At 44.1% G+C, this 13,808-nt stretch overlaps 1 protein-coding gene across 1 annotated transcript; it reads left to right on the top strand.

Annotated features, from left to right (window-relative positions):
- Positions 1–2,644: 2,644 nt before the first annotated feature.
- Positions 2,645–11,610, top strand: LOC306917334 (uncharacterized protein). The gene is made up of 2 exons (XM_079495509.1): positions 2,645–2,799; positions 10,279–11,610. The coding sequence occupies exons 1-2, from the start codon at positions 2,733–2,735 to the stop codon at positions 11,211–11,213; spliced, it is 1,002 nt and encodes a 333-aa protein (XP_079351635.1). The 5' UTR covers positions 2,645–2,732; the 3' UTR covers positions 11,214–11,610.
- Positions 11,611–13,808: the final 2,198 nt, after the last annotated feature.

The raw sequence follows: 13,808 nt of genomic DNA on the forward strand, positions 1-13,808 counted from the left end.
TGATCACATGACTATGGAGAGCATGAGTACCGTTTTGTGTGAAATTTGGATAAAATCTGAACGAGTAATATTAGAAAATGTTTTTTACATTTGTCGGCCTCCTGGTGGCACTATGTGAAAAATTTCAGGCAAAGGTTTTTCCTTGGCCTCTAGGGAGTTGGCATACAAAGTTATCCACAGATCCGTGCAGTTAGAGGTAAAAACACTTTTCGGCCAGTTATAGCGCCACCATGAGGCTGAGTTGAAAATGTTCATGTGGTATTTCTTCCTCGGCCTAGTGGGAATGTGCGTGCACAATTTCCCAGAAATCACACGATGTGTTCACGATTTGCAGCATTTTGTTTAAAACTGAGCACTCCTGCGAACTTTGGAAGCCAATCTTAGCCAATCAGGATGGAGTCTGAGAAATCTGAAAGACCCGTTTCGTTGAATGGCTCTAGAGAGACTGTGTACCAATTTGCATGATGTTTGGACAAAATCTGTAGGTGTACTGTCCAAAAACTTGTTTTGCACAAAGCGGCCGGCCTCCTGGTGGCGCTATAACAGGCCGTTTTGGAAATTTTGGGGCAAAGGTTCATCATTGGCATCCAGGGAGTGTGTGTGCAAAATCCGGCATCGACCGGGTTTTAAGGACAAACTTTTCGGCTATCCAGCCTTCATCAGTGTGATGGCTGATGAAGGCTGGATAGCCTTAATTGTTCAAATATGAAATAAACTTTTTGAACTTGGTGTGTGTGACCCACTACCTTTATTTTAAGTTGTTCTTCTGGAAATCTGTCTTGAAAGTAAAGACTTGAGTGGGGTCTGAACCCACAACCTCCAGATCATATAGCCAGTGTCCTAACTCAGTCAGCTACTTCCTGCATGTAACCTTGCATGTAACATGGCCATGACACCAGTCAATGAAATTAACACAGCAGACAGAGACAAGTTTGATATAAAACCCTTTTTTAATGTTATCATTGATCATCGTCATTCAAATAAACCTCTCAGCAATGCACTCGCACTTCATGTCAAAAAACAGACACTCCATTGGACACAACAGTATAGCATGATATACCAAATATAAAGACGAGAAACGATTAAGGCAGATCCTTTCACATAAAAAAGACAGTTCCACAGATAAACTCTGAGGGACCAAATGAAAAAGGCACATGGTATATAAAAAAGATTTACCATGCAGGCACATTAGGGCGGGTGGGGGGGTATATAAGGGCGGAGACGGGGGGGTGGTCTCAAATCGGTCGGAGACGCCTCCCTTATCTACAACCCGAAAAAAGACAAGAAAGAAGACCATTACTGCATCAAAAGTAATCAACAAACTGTACTATAAAAACGGGTCAAAGAAAGAGGCAACACTTTTGAAAATAGGCAATCTACGAGCTCACTGGCTGTAGATGTATTCACAATGTATCTGTGGAACCGAGTCAAACTAAATGTCACGCCTCAACTTCTACAATTCCAAGTGCTTGTCAGGGTGGGGGTCCTCAGTTCAAATAGGATTTATTTATTCATGTCATTTCGGGGGATTGGGATTGGGGGGGTCACGGCCTGCAAAGGTTGAGAACCACTGATCTATAGAAAACATTGCAATAGGCTCAGTGTTGAGATATGTACTGCATTGCGTGTGTGAAATGAACACGGCTTGGGGGAATGCTAATGCTATAAAACAACAATGACAGACAAACAAACAAACGCACAAACAGAAAAATTAAAAACGGCATATTGTATTAGTCAATATAGCGTTTTACATATATTTGCAGGGTTGTTGATTTGTAAAACAGACAAACAAAAAACAAAACAAACGGGGGAGGGTTCTTTACTATTATTCTTCTTTGTACGCGGAATTGTGAAAGTAGACTATCTACAAAGTCACAACGCAACTCACAATACCACACGTCCACTTTGCAGATTGTCTCTATTTTCTTTCTTTTTTTTATTAACTTTGTCAAATTGACACATTTTGAAAATATACCCCAAACACATGTTTTGTTTTGTTTCAAATAAAAATAAACATGGGATAAAAACATATTTCCAACTGGACATAAAAAAATAAATAAAATAAAAAGTATGACCAGAGGGTAGGGATATCAAAAGCACAGGCAAAATAATCGTCGTGATCAACAAGGTTCTGTTTGATTTCTCATACTCCATCCTGATTGGCTTCCAAAGTTCGCAGGAGTGCTCCGTTTTGAGCAAAATGCTGCAAATCATTAGCCTGGCTTGGCCAGTCTCATAGCGGGGATTCACTGAAGATTCTTCCCCGCATATGCGGGGAGGAAACATCATTGAACCCTTGCTATGAGTCTGGCCGCGCCAGGCTAGCAAATCATGAACACGTGATTTCCGTGATTTTTTGCACACACATTCCCTCTAGGCAGAGGAAGAAATGTAACTTGAACCGTCGGACTCACAGAGGTGTTATTTTCTCTCTCTCTCTCTGCGCACGCACGCACGCACATACACACACACAAACACACCCACACACACACGCACGCACGCAAAACTGTGACCTGTTGAAAGTAGTTACTTCTTCCCAGCATGCATTGCACTGTTTTAGACAGACAAAGAGCGGCGGCCATTAGTTTAGCTCTGTTACAGATTAGGACTGCGGCAAGACCACAACATGTCAGCGAGTAAAGTCACATCCCAGACGGTAAAAGCGGACCTCAAACGTGAACCATCAGAGTGGACCGAAGGAGACGAACTATTTGGGGCTTTTTAAGAGAGATATGTCGGAGGAACAGATATACCAGGCAGCCATGCTGAAGCAGCCTGTGATAAAGTTACACAGAATAAGTATGTGCATGTTTTCTTTTTTTTTTTTTTGTACACTTTGATTTCATCTTCAACAGAAAGCACATGTACACAAATGTTGTCGCTACTAACGGAGTAATGCTTCCTCCTAGGAGTCCTAGCACTAAACTCAAACTGTAGTTAATTGTCTCCACCAGGCCGAAGGCATGGGGAGAGTGTTTTGTACTCTGTCCGTCCGTGTGTGTCCGTCTGTGAACAGCTAATCTCTGGCTTGATCGCAGCCAAACTCTGCACACCCACTCCCTGGATGCCAGAGCTGAACCTCTGCCCTGAAGTTTTCACATGGCCCTGTTATAGCGCCACCAGTGTTTCATTATTGCCTCTCGTACTTCAAGAACGGACGATTAAAGCATTACTCAAGCTGCTTACACTTTATTCACAACGTAGCACGTTTAAAGTCTGGCTCTCTGTCACTCGAGCACGTTCAATCCGCGGCTCTGGTGTTACACTCTAACATGTCCGCGTGGAAACCCATAGCCAACTAACAATCATATTTTTACATCCTTTTTCTTTTGTTTTGAAGTGTAAACTCTTATTCAAATAGAAAAACGCAATAACATCAACAACATCACTTAACCGAAAATAATGTCTCTGTAACAGACATTAGTAAAACACTATTCTGTTCATCAACAACTGAAAATAAATCATTCTCTGAGCAAGTTACTGTGAAAAATAACAATAGAAATGTTCCTCACCGAAATACTTCTCAAAGGCAAATATTACTCCAACCATATTTTCAGGTACCACTTATCACTTTTTTTTCAAATGCAATATCCATTCAACATTTTTTTTAGTCCAAAGTCACAAAAGTCACATCATTGTCCCTCTGTCCTTTTTTTCCCTTTTTCTTTTTCCTTTTTGTAAGTCCAACCAAAGTCATTTGTTGTCACTCCGTACCGTCAAAGTCCTAGTCACATAACAGCGACCACACATCAGCGTATAGTCCTGCAAATACTTTGGCCTAACAACAGGTCGGCCAGACCTGGTAGTCACAGTCTGTTGTGTGTCTCATTACTCTGTCAGGGGTCATAACAGTGTCCGGTTCTGTGTGAGTGTCAACAGTCACTGTACGGGCCGTCACACTAGGTACTGTGCCCTGGTCCCGCCTCAGAAGACGCCGATTCCTCCGTAGAACACCTCCATTGTCCAGTCGTATCGAGTAGGACCTGTGGTCAACGGGCTCCACCACTGTAGCCCTCCTCCAGGTCGTGTGTGGTTCATATGGCTGAACTCTAACACGGTCCCCCTGTCTGAGCATGTCCATATCCTTAGCCGTTCTGTAGTATTTCGCTTGCTTCTCCCGCCTGTCGACCTGCTCCTGTGTTGCATGTCTCACCTCAGGTTGTAGAAGACTGTCCCGAGTAGGTAGCAGTGTTCTGGTTCTCCTGCTCAGCACTGCAGTCTCTGAGCCGGGCTTGTAGTCAGGCCTTGAGTAGGTGTGTTGCGGTGATCCAACATAGCCAAGTACGGGTCCTGTCCCGCTGCCTTAGCTCTCAGCATCAGTCGTTTTGCCGTTTTCACAGCAGACTCTGCCTTCCCGTTGCTCTGTGGGTATCCAGGAGACGACGTCTTGTGCTCGAACTCCCACAGCTGACTGAAACGCCGGAACTTTTCGGACGAATACTGAGGGCCGTTATCCGAAAAAAGAAAATGCGGAATCCCCTGACGGGAAAAGTGAGCCTTCAGCTTTCTTATTACAGTACTTTACTTTGTATCAGGAAGGTAGTCAACCTCCCAAAAGTTGGAATAGTAATCCACTGTAATGAGGTAATTCTTATTGCCAAAAGCAAACAAATCTGTACCGACCTTGGCCCATGGCCTACCTGGTACTTCATGTGGATGTAGTGTCTCCTTTTGTTGTTTTGTGTCAACCAACGTGCAAATGTCACATTTCATTATGAATGTCTTTATCTGTTCATTCATTCCCAGCCAGTAGACACATTCTCTCGCACGCCTGAGGCATTCCTCCACCCCCAGGTGAGAGGAGTGAATCCGGTGGGTGATGTCCCTTTGCAGTGAGTACGGGATGACACCTCTCTCACCTGAAGATGATGCCATCCTGCACACTCAGTTCCTCCTGAAATGAGAAGTAGTGCATAATATCCATTGGTGTGTCTTTCTTATGCTTAGGCCATCCATTCTGAATGGTGTTGCTCAGTTTCTGTAGCGTTCCATCACTTTGTGTAGCAGAGCGGATTGTGCTCAACCTCTCTTCAGAGATAGGCAAGTAGGCCACCATGTTGACTGTCTCAATCTCAGCTTCCACTGTGCTTGTAGATGAGCTCTCTGGTAAGTATGCTCTGCTCAGTGTATCTGCAAGCAACATGTCACGACCTGGGACATAAATTACATCAAAATCATATCTCTGAAGCCTGAGCAGCATACGTTGTAGTCTCTTTGGCGCACTCAACAGCGGCTTCTTGACAATGTTCTCCAAAGGCTTATGGTCACTTTGTACTGTCACTCTCCGGCCATAAGTATATTGATGGAATTATTCCATGCCATAGACCAGTGTTTCCCAACCTTTTTTGTCCCGGGGCACACTTTTCATAGCCTAAAAATCTCGAGGCACACCTAGATATACGGGGGGTGTGCGTGTGTGTGTGTGTATGTATGTATGTATGTATGTATGTATGTATGTATGTATATATATATATATATATATATATATATATATATATATATATATATATATATATATATATATAAATATATGTGTGTGCTGCTGTCGGGTTCTGGTGGTGTCTTTCTGGGGGTTGCCGCGAAATGTAGAGTCTTCTGGATGCATCTCTTTTTGACTGCTGGTTCCATCTTGTAGTAGCTGTACAATGTGAGTGAGTGCCAAGCTAGGCTGTGCCCCATTTATACAGTAAAGTTGCCAGGCGAGTACAGGTGATTAACATTCCTATGGCCGATGGTCGTTAGAGTCTATTGTTCCGTGGTTGTTGTTGTCGCACGTCTAATTAATTAGACGTGTGACAACAACGACGACGCCACAATAGGAATCCTGCAGCTCAATAGCTATTGCTTTTCGGGATAGTGTTAGGGTTAGTGTTACATTTTCGGTCAAATCAGGCGGCACACCTGGACACATCAAACGGCACAGTAAAGTACCGCGGGACACGGGTTGGGAAACACTGCCATAGACAATAGCTAAACATTCTTTTTCAATGTGGGCATAGCCCCTTTCCGTTGGTGTCAGTGCTCTGCTCCCGAATGCTACTGGTTTTCCTTTCTGAGTCAGTGCTGCTCCCAGCCCCGTTTCTGAAGCATCACACTGCAATGTCAGTTCCTCTGGTGGGTCATAGTACTTCAGTACTGGTGCTTTGGCTATATTTTCCTTCAGCCTGCTGAATGCTTCTTCATGCATTTCTATCCATTCCCACATATTCTCCTTGTGTGTGAGCTGTCTCAGTACCTCAGTCATCTGACAGGTGTTTGTAGAATTTAGAAAGATAATTTACCATGCCCATCAGTCTCTGTACACCCTTCACGTCAGTGGGTCTCGGCATGTCTTTCACCGCCCTGATTTTCTCGGGGTCCATTTTCAGTCCATTTGCTGTCAGCAGGTGTCCGATGTACGGCACTTCCTGCTGTCTCAACTTGAACTTTTCTGCATTCAGTTTGATATTCCTTTCTGCTGAGAAACTGTCTCAATTTTTCATCATGGTCCTTGTAGGCCATCTCTTGTGTGTCACCTTCTCCCGTGATCAACACATCATCCGCAATGAGGTAGATGCCTGGCAGACCCTCCAGCGCTTGTGTCAGCTTCCGCTGGAAAATCTCAGGTGCTGGGCTGATTCCCATAGGCATCTTGAGCCACCTAAATCTGCCAAACGGTGTAGCAAATGTAGTTAGATAGCTCGACGACTCCTCCAATTTCACGTGCCAAAATCCATGTTTGACATCACAGACCACTGAACAAGGCTTTAGCGCCTTGTTCAGTGGTCTAGGATCAATACATATTCGTGGCTTGCCATTAGGTTTCTGCACTGTGACAAGACTACTTATCCAGTCTGTGCTTTTCTCCACAGGTGTGGTGATCTCTCTTCTTTGTAGATCCTGCAGCTCTAACTTAAGAGGAGTCATCATGGCAACCGGGACTCGTCGCTTGGGGAGTTTCACTGGCTCCACCCTCTCGTCGATCTCGATCCTGTACTCTCCTTCCAGGCAGCCATCACCTGTGAACACATCACTGTATTCCTTCTTTGTTTGTTGCATATTTAGACCAACCTGGGCTGATGTCTCTTCAGTCACAATACTGTCAATAGCCAGTATGTTCTCATACTGTACTTTAATGAGTTTCATGGCTTCGCTCGCCTTTTTTCCCAACAGTGGCTGTCTACAGTCCTCATTCACCACCTCAAACTCCAGGCGGTACTGCTTTTGGTTCCTTGGATTTCTCACCTTCACCTTGCATTTTCCAAGTGGAAGCAGTCTGGTCTTGTTGTACATTACTAGCACTGTCCTTGTGCTCTCCAGCTGAGTATCAGGACTCAATAGATTCACAGGGATGACATTACAGCTAGCTCCACAGTCTATCAGAAACTTGACCATCTCCTTGCCGATCAGCATCCCTGCGAAAAGCTGGCTGTTCTTCACTTTGTCATCTCTGGCCTCATTACCAGTCACTGTCATTATCCCTGCAGTGGTGATAGTCATGATGTCCTCATATTCTTCAGTATCCTGTTCAGTTACATGGTGCACTTGTTTTCCTTCGTCTCTGCCTTTATCCAAGGGGCCAGTGAGGCTATTCAACGTTGAAGTGCTGGGCCCTAGTGGTAGGAGGAGGGACTACAGGCGGACCTGTGTATTCATGACCGGGAAACCCCGTGCAGCTGGGCTTTAACATTGATCGCTCGGTTGCACTTCCGCATTTGACCACCAAAATTTGGTGGTCAAATGCGGAAGTAGACGTTCGGAGACGGTACTTCCGGCAGTCTTCCGGGTGCTTCAAAATGCCACTGAGCAACTTCCACTGACATGAATAGCTGGGGGGGGCGGAGCTTCGCGCCAGTTCAGTCTATATCCTTTTATATACTCTATGCCTTTATCCTGTCTGGTTTTACATTTGACAGCAAAGTGATTTTCTTTACCGCACTTTTTGCAGAGTTTTCCAAAGGCTGGACACTTGTTCTTGTCCCTTTCATGTGTGTTTCCACAGAATTTGCATGAAACTGTATTTGTGTTTTTATCCTGCCATGCTGTCTGTTTCATCATGTGCACTTCTTCAACTGTGTGTCCTGCCAGAGTCCTAATATTTTCACGTGACAGTTCAGTAGCTCTGCACAGCTGTAGGCACAAATTCAGGTTCTCCTCCCTGAGCAATCTCTCCCTCAGTCCAGAATGAATAATGCCACATACTATTCACGCATGAGTGAGTCTTTAATTACTCCAAAGTTGCATGTGCTGGACAACATTCTCAACTCAGTTATCAATGTTTTCATCCAGACCTTGATTTCTCATGAAAAAACAATATCTTTCCACTGTTTCATTTACCTTGGGGTTGCAATGTCCATCAAATCTCTCAATCATGTCCTTTACCGTCCTCCTGGCTGCAGTCACATCACTTATCAGAGTTTCACACAGTTCCCTACCAGTCTCTCCAATCGGGTAGTAAAACAGTTTCACTTTTGTTGTTTCTTCTGCCTGTGGCAAAGAAAGCTCCAAGTAAAGTGTAAACTCCTCTTTCCATGATTTCCATGACTTCGCAAGATTGCCAGTGTCCAAACACAATGTTGATGGGGGTTTCAAACCTTCCATTGCCGACCGACGTGACGAGCCTTTTCTCCAGTACTCTGCTTGTTGTTAGCTGTTTAGCTGCACAGAAAAAGTTCGTTTTTTTACTGTTCTCTTATTCCAAAGTTATTTCCGCTGCCACCATGTTTCATTCTTGCCTCTCGTACTTCAAGAACGGATGATTAAAGCATTACTCAAGCTGCTTACACTTTATTCACAACGTAGCACGTTTACAGTCTGGCTCTCTGTCACTCGAGCACGTTCAATCCGCTGCCCTGGTGTTGCACTCTAACATGTCCGTGCGGAAACCCGTAGCCAACTAACAATCATATTGTTACAACCAGGATGCAGAGTTTTGCAAAACACATTTTTTTTAAATGACTCCTTCATATTGTATCAAAATGTCACGCTAATCGGTACACATGATCTCTGTAGTCATGTGATCAACAAGGATCTGTTTGATTTCTCATACTCCATCCTGATTGGCTAAGATTGGCTTCCAACGTGCTCCGTTTTGAGCAAAATGCTGCAAATCATGAACATTGTGTGATTTCCATGAAATTTTGCACGCACATTCCTGCTAGGCAGAGGAAGCAATGCAACTTGAAACTTCTCAAATGCAACTTGAAACTTCTCAAATCAGCCTCATGGTGGCGCTATAACTGGTCTATTTGTGTTTTTAACTATAACTGCACCGATCAGTGTAAAACTTTGTATGCACACTCCCTAGAGGCCAAGGAAAAACCTTTGCCCTGTATTTTTCACATCTGCTCTTTATAGCCCCACCAGAAGGCCAACTTATGTAAAACACATTACTCCTTTAGATGTTGATTACATGATTTCTGTAGTCATGTAATCAACAAGGATCTGTTTGATTTCTCATATTCCATCCTCATTGGCTAAGATTGTCTTTCAAAGTTTTCAGGAGTGGCCGCCCATTTTTTACAAAATGCCACAAATCATTAACGCAGCGTCCGATTGCGGTGAAACTGTGCACGCCGCATATTCCCACTATAGGCTGAGGAAGAAATGCCACTTGACTGAAAAAACAAAAAATCCTAACCTGGTGGAGACCTGTGCCCGAGGGGCACTTTTTCTGGTTTAAATTACGTGTGTGTGTGTGTGTGTGTGTGTGTGTGTGTGTGTGTGTGTGTGTGTGTGTGTGTGTTGCTAATACAATTATTTCTATGGGTACGCGGTACTTAACATTTATTTTTCGCTTCCTACTTGGAACTAGGGATGGTTATCGTTAGGATTTGTATGAGTCCAATACCAGATCCGGTTCTGCTTATCGATTACTGTTCCTAACGGTTCCCTATTTCAGTTCCAAAATGGTAGAAAATAACGTAACACATTTGATCCCGTTGACAGGTGTACTCGTCCTGATTAATTAATTAATTTTGTGTAATGCTGGGGTCGCTTTTGACGAGTAGGCTCATCTTGAGGCGTTTTATATCGCTATAACATTGCCTTGCTATTTTACATTTTTGCTTTACCGGAGTTTGCTGTTAAATAAATAGCACTTGACTGCGCATTTGTCAGGAACCGATAGGCAGAACCGAAATTGAATTATTTGTATGGGTACCAATCATGTGTTAATTCGGTTCCTACTTGGAACTGAATTTCGGTACCCAATAACCATCCCTAAATACCAACACAGCTTGCATGTTATTTTAAAACATTTTATTTAGCCTATGTTTCTCTCCTCATTCTCCCTCCCAGATGTCTTTCCTGCCCAACTCAAACATGTCTACAGCAGAAAGAGACATCTCAACCAACACCAGAGAACTCATAAAGAAGAGAAGGCCTACCACTGTGACCAGTGTGGGACTAGCTTCAGCCGCAGCAGTCATCTCAAACATCACCAGATAATTCATACAGGAGAGAAGCCCTACCCCTGTGACCAGTGTGGGACTAGGTTCAGCATGAAAAGTACTCTCAAACGTCACCAGAGAATTCATACAGGAAAGAAGCCCTATGCCTGTGACCAGTGTGGGACTAGCTTCAGCCGCAGCAGTCATCTCAAACATCACCAGATAATTCATACAGGAGAGAAGCCCTACCCCTGTGACCAGTGTGGGACTAGGTTCAGCATGAAAAGTACTCTCAAACGTCACCAGATAATTCATACAGGAAAGAAGCCCTATGCCTGTGACCAGTGTGGGACTAGGTTCAGCCTGAAAAGTACTCTCAAAGATCACCAGAGAATTCATACAGGAGAGAAGCCCTATGCCTGTGACCAGTGTGGGACTAGGTTCAGCATGAAAAGTACTCTCAAAGATCACCAGAGAATTCATACAGGAGAGAAGCCCTACGCCTGTGACCAGTGTGAGACTAGGTTCCGCCTGGAAAGTACTCTCAAAGATCACCAGATAATTCATACAGGAGAGAAGCCCTATGCCTGTGACCAGTGTGGGACTAGGTTCAGCATGAAAAGTACTCTCAAACGTCACCAGATAATTCATACAGGACAGAAGCCCTACCACTGTGACGAGTGTGGGAAACGGTTTGGCAGAAACAGTGTGCTCAAAAGTCATGAGAGAATTCATAGTGGAGAGAAGCCCTACCACTGTCACCAGTGTGGTAAACTATTCAGCCAGGGCAATACTCTCAAACGTCATGAGAGAACTCATAGACAGAAGACCAGCTGCCACTGACACACAGCCATGCACATATGCACACGACACACACACACACTCTCCCCTCAATACATCTTCCCCCTGAAGAACGAAGATCTCTTGGAATTCCTTGTAAATTCTAGGCTACCACCCAAAGTACTTGATTACCTTTTTTCTTTATTACATCATCACTTCCAGCGACAGCAGTGGATTAAAGTTACCATGGAAACCATGATGTAATGATGATGAAACTTTGCTTGTTAAGGTCAGGTGTAGTTGTGGAAAAGCAGTGGTTGTAAAGTAATTAAGTACATGTACTCAAGGACTCTACTTGAATACAATTTTGAGGTTGTTTTTATAATTTTTACTGGAATATTTTCACGTTTCAATAATTTTTTTCTCCACTATATCTCAGAGACAATTATTTAAGCAATAAGCCACGAGAGGTCTCAGGTTACCGGGTATTTTACAATGGCTGGGGGCGTAGGCAGACCCGACGCGGAGCGGAGGGTCTTCTACCCCCCAGCCATTGTAAAATACCCGGTAAGCTGGGGCCTCGAGTGGCTTATTGCTTTTCTAAAACGGTTACAAACATATAGCAATATTAACCTAAATACAACTATTAAATTCACAAAAGTAGCTACGCTTTGCACCACCAGAGCGAGCCACATCACTTCCTTGTTTTGCTCGGCAAGTAGCCTATGTAATGGCAGTTTTAGAATGCCAATTCTACTATTCAATAAGAACTATAATTGTATTTCATTTCAGTCAAATAGGATGGACTATCACAAAATACGCATTCGGACTGACCGACAGCTGTCACCTGACAGCTGAATCAGTTTCCAAGCCAGGCAGCCAAGGTGTTACTATTGCCAAATAGATATATACATCTCATTTTTCCATCCTACTGTAAAACACCATGTCAGCAAATACACATTGGGGTAACTATTCCTGTCAGAGCAAAAAGGAGACTACCAATGCAGCTGTCAATCTGACAGCTGCATTCCCATGCTCACGAAGACCATTGTCAACAAAGGTGTTGCTAGTGGTGTGCTCTCTCATCTTAGCTTGGATGAGAATAGCATGTTGTTTCCTGCTTGCTTAACTCCGACCATAAACGGAGATGTTGTATGACCACCTGTTATTATCTGTCCATGTCCTGTTGTATTTGAATAAAACACCTGTCACTGACTGTCAATTTGGGGGGTGTGTGGTTGGGAAATAAAGGGGAGGGAAAGGGACAACTTGGGGAGGAACGGGGTGATGCTTCACTCTTGACTGTACGACGATGAGCAACCATGCTACGATTCTGCTGTACTGAGATGATAGGAACGAATAAAGAACGATGCTGACCATATGCCGGTCTCCTTGTGCTGTGTCATGCCTTCGCCTCCCTCTGCTAATTGCCAATGATGGGACCTCATAATTTCCATAACAAATGACGCAGTGACGCAGGGCCGATATTTCGTCTTCACCATAGATGAGTACTTGGAAAAAAACCCGACGATTTTAAAGATGGGGGCAAAGCAGAGCCGAAAGAAACTTCGACAAGAAATGAGCGACGCACAGCAAAGGGAGGCGATACTTCGACTCCAACTGGAGGACCAGAAAGAGCTAATGGACCAGGCAGAGTCACGAGTGACACTCTTGGAACAAGAACTTCAAACTGCGGTGTTACTACTACACGCCAACACAACCAACCACCCGGACCAAGCCAACTACGCCGAAACAACCAACTACAACGATGAAGCCAGCGCAGACCAAAGAAGAGACACACAACTCCACGTGTCCCTACCAAACAACAACTATTATGCCGACCGCAACCACAACAGAGACCAGCCAGAACCAGACTTTCAAATGACCAAACACAGAGGAAAAGAAATGACCAATCAACTGAGCGGCTTCCAGCTAGACCACATCAGCAAGCCTACCCCAAGACCAAGACAACACCCACCGCCGTGGGAAGCCTGGCGTAACCAGCCTGGCAACCCAGGACCATACCACAGCCGACCAGTGAGAGGACAAGTACAAACCCGAGCCAGGGTTGATGCTGTACTCCAGGAAAGGAAGGACAGAAGAAGACGGCAACTAAACCACGCACGCCACATGGGAGAGGATGAAGCCAGCGCAGCCAACACCATTCCTGTCAACGACTTGTGCTATTACTGCGGCCAGACAGGTCATATGAAACGTTGGTGTCCACTGAACCATGCTGCTGTATTACGCCGCACAGCAACGACGGGCCAGCAAATCAATTTTGGCTAAAGAAAACAAACTACGAAAGGGTAAATACAATTGAAAATAACTAGATCTTTAGTTTGTAATTTACCCTATGTGATTTAATCTATTTAGTCTTACATGTGCAAGTAGTGAACTACAAGAGTTTTGATAAACTACTAAAAATCTAATCTAAATTTTAATCTAACTAGACTCCAATCTAAAATTTGTAAAAGTGTAGGCAAGAACAACAATGTTAGAAAATCCTAAAATAGGATGATAAGATATTGGAATTCATTTCCACGCACATATACTGTACTAAAGGAACTCTTCATTTAACACCCCGTGCCCAAAATGGCAAGAGGGGGAGGGGGTCATTGGTACAGCCTATGTGTGGGTTAGTTAAAAGGAATACAT

Source organism: Electrona antarctica, assembly GCF_951216825.1.
Source record: "Electrona antarctica genome assembly, chromosome: 24".
In the NCBI taxonomy this organism is placed as follows: domain Eukaryota; kingdom Metazoa; phylum Chordata; class Actinopteri; order Myctophiformes; family Myctophidae; genus Electrona; species Electrona antarctica.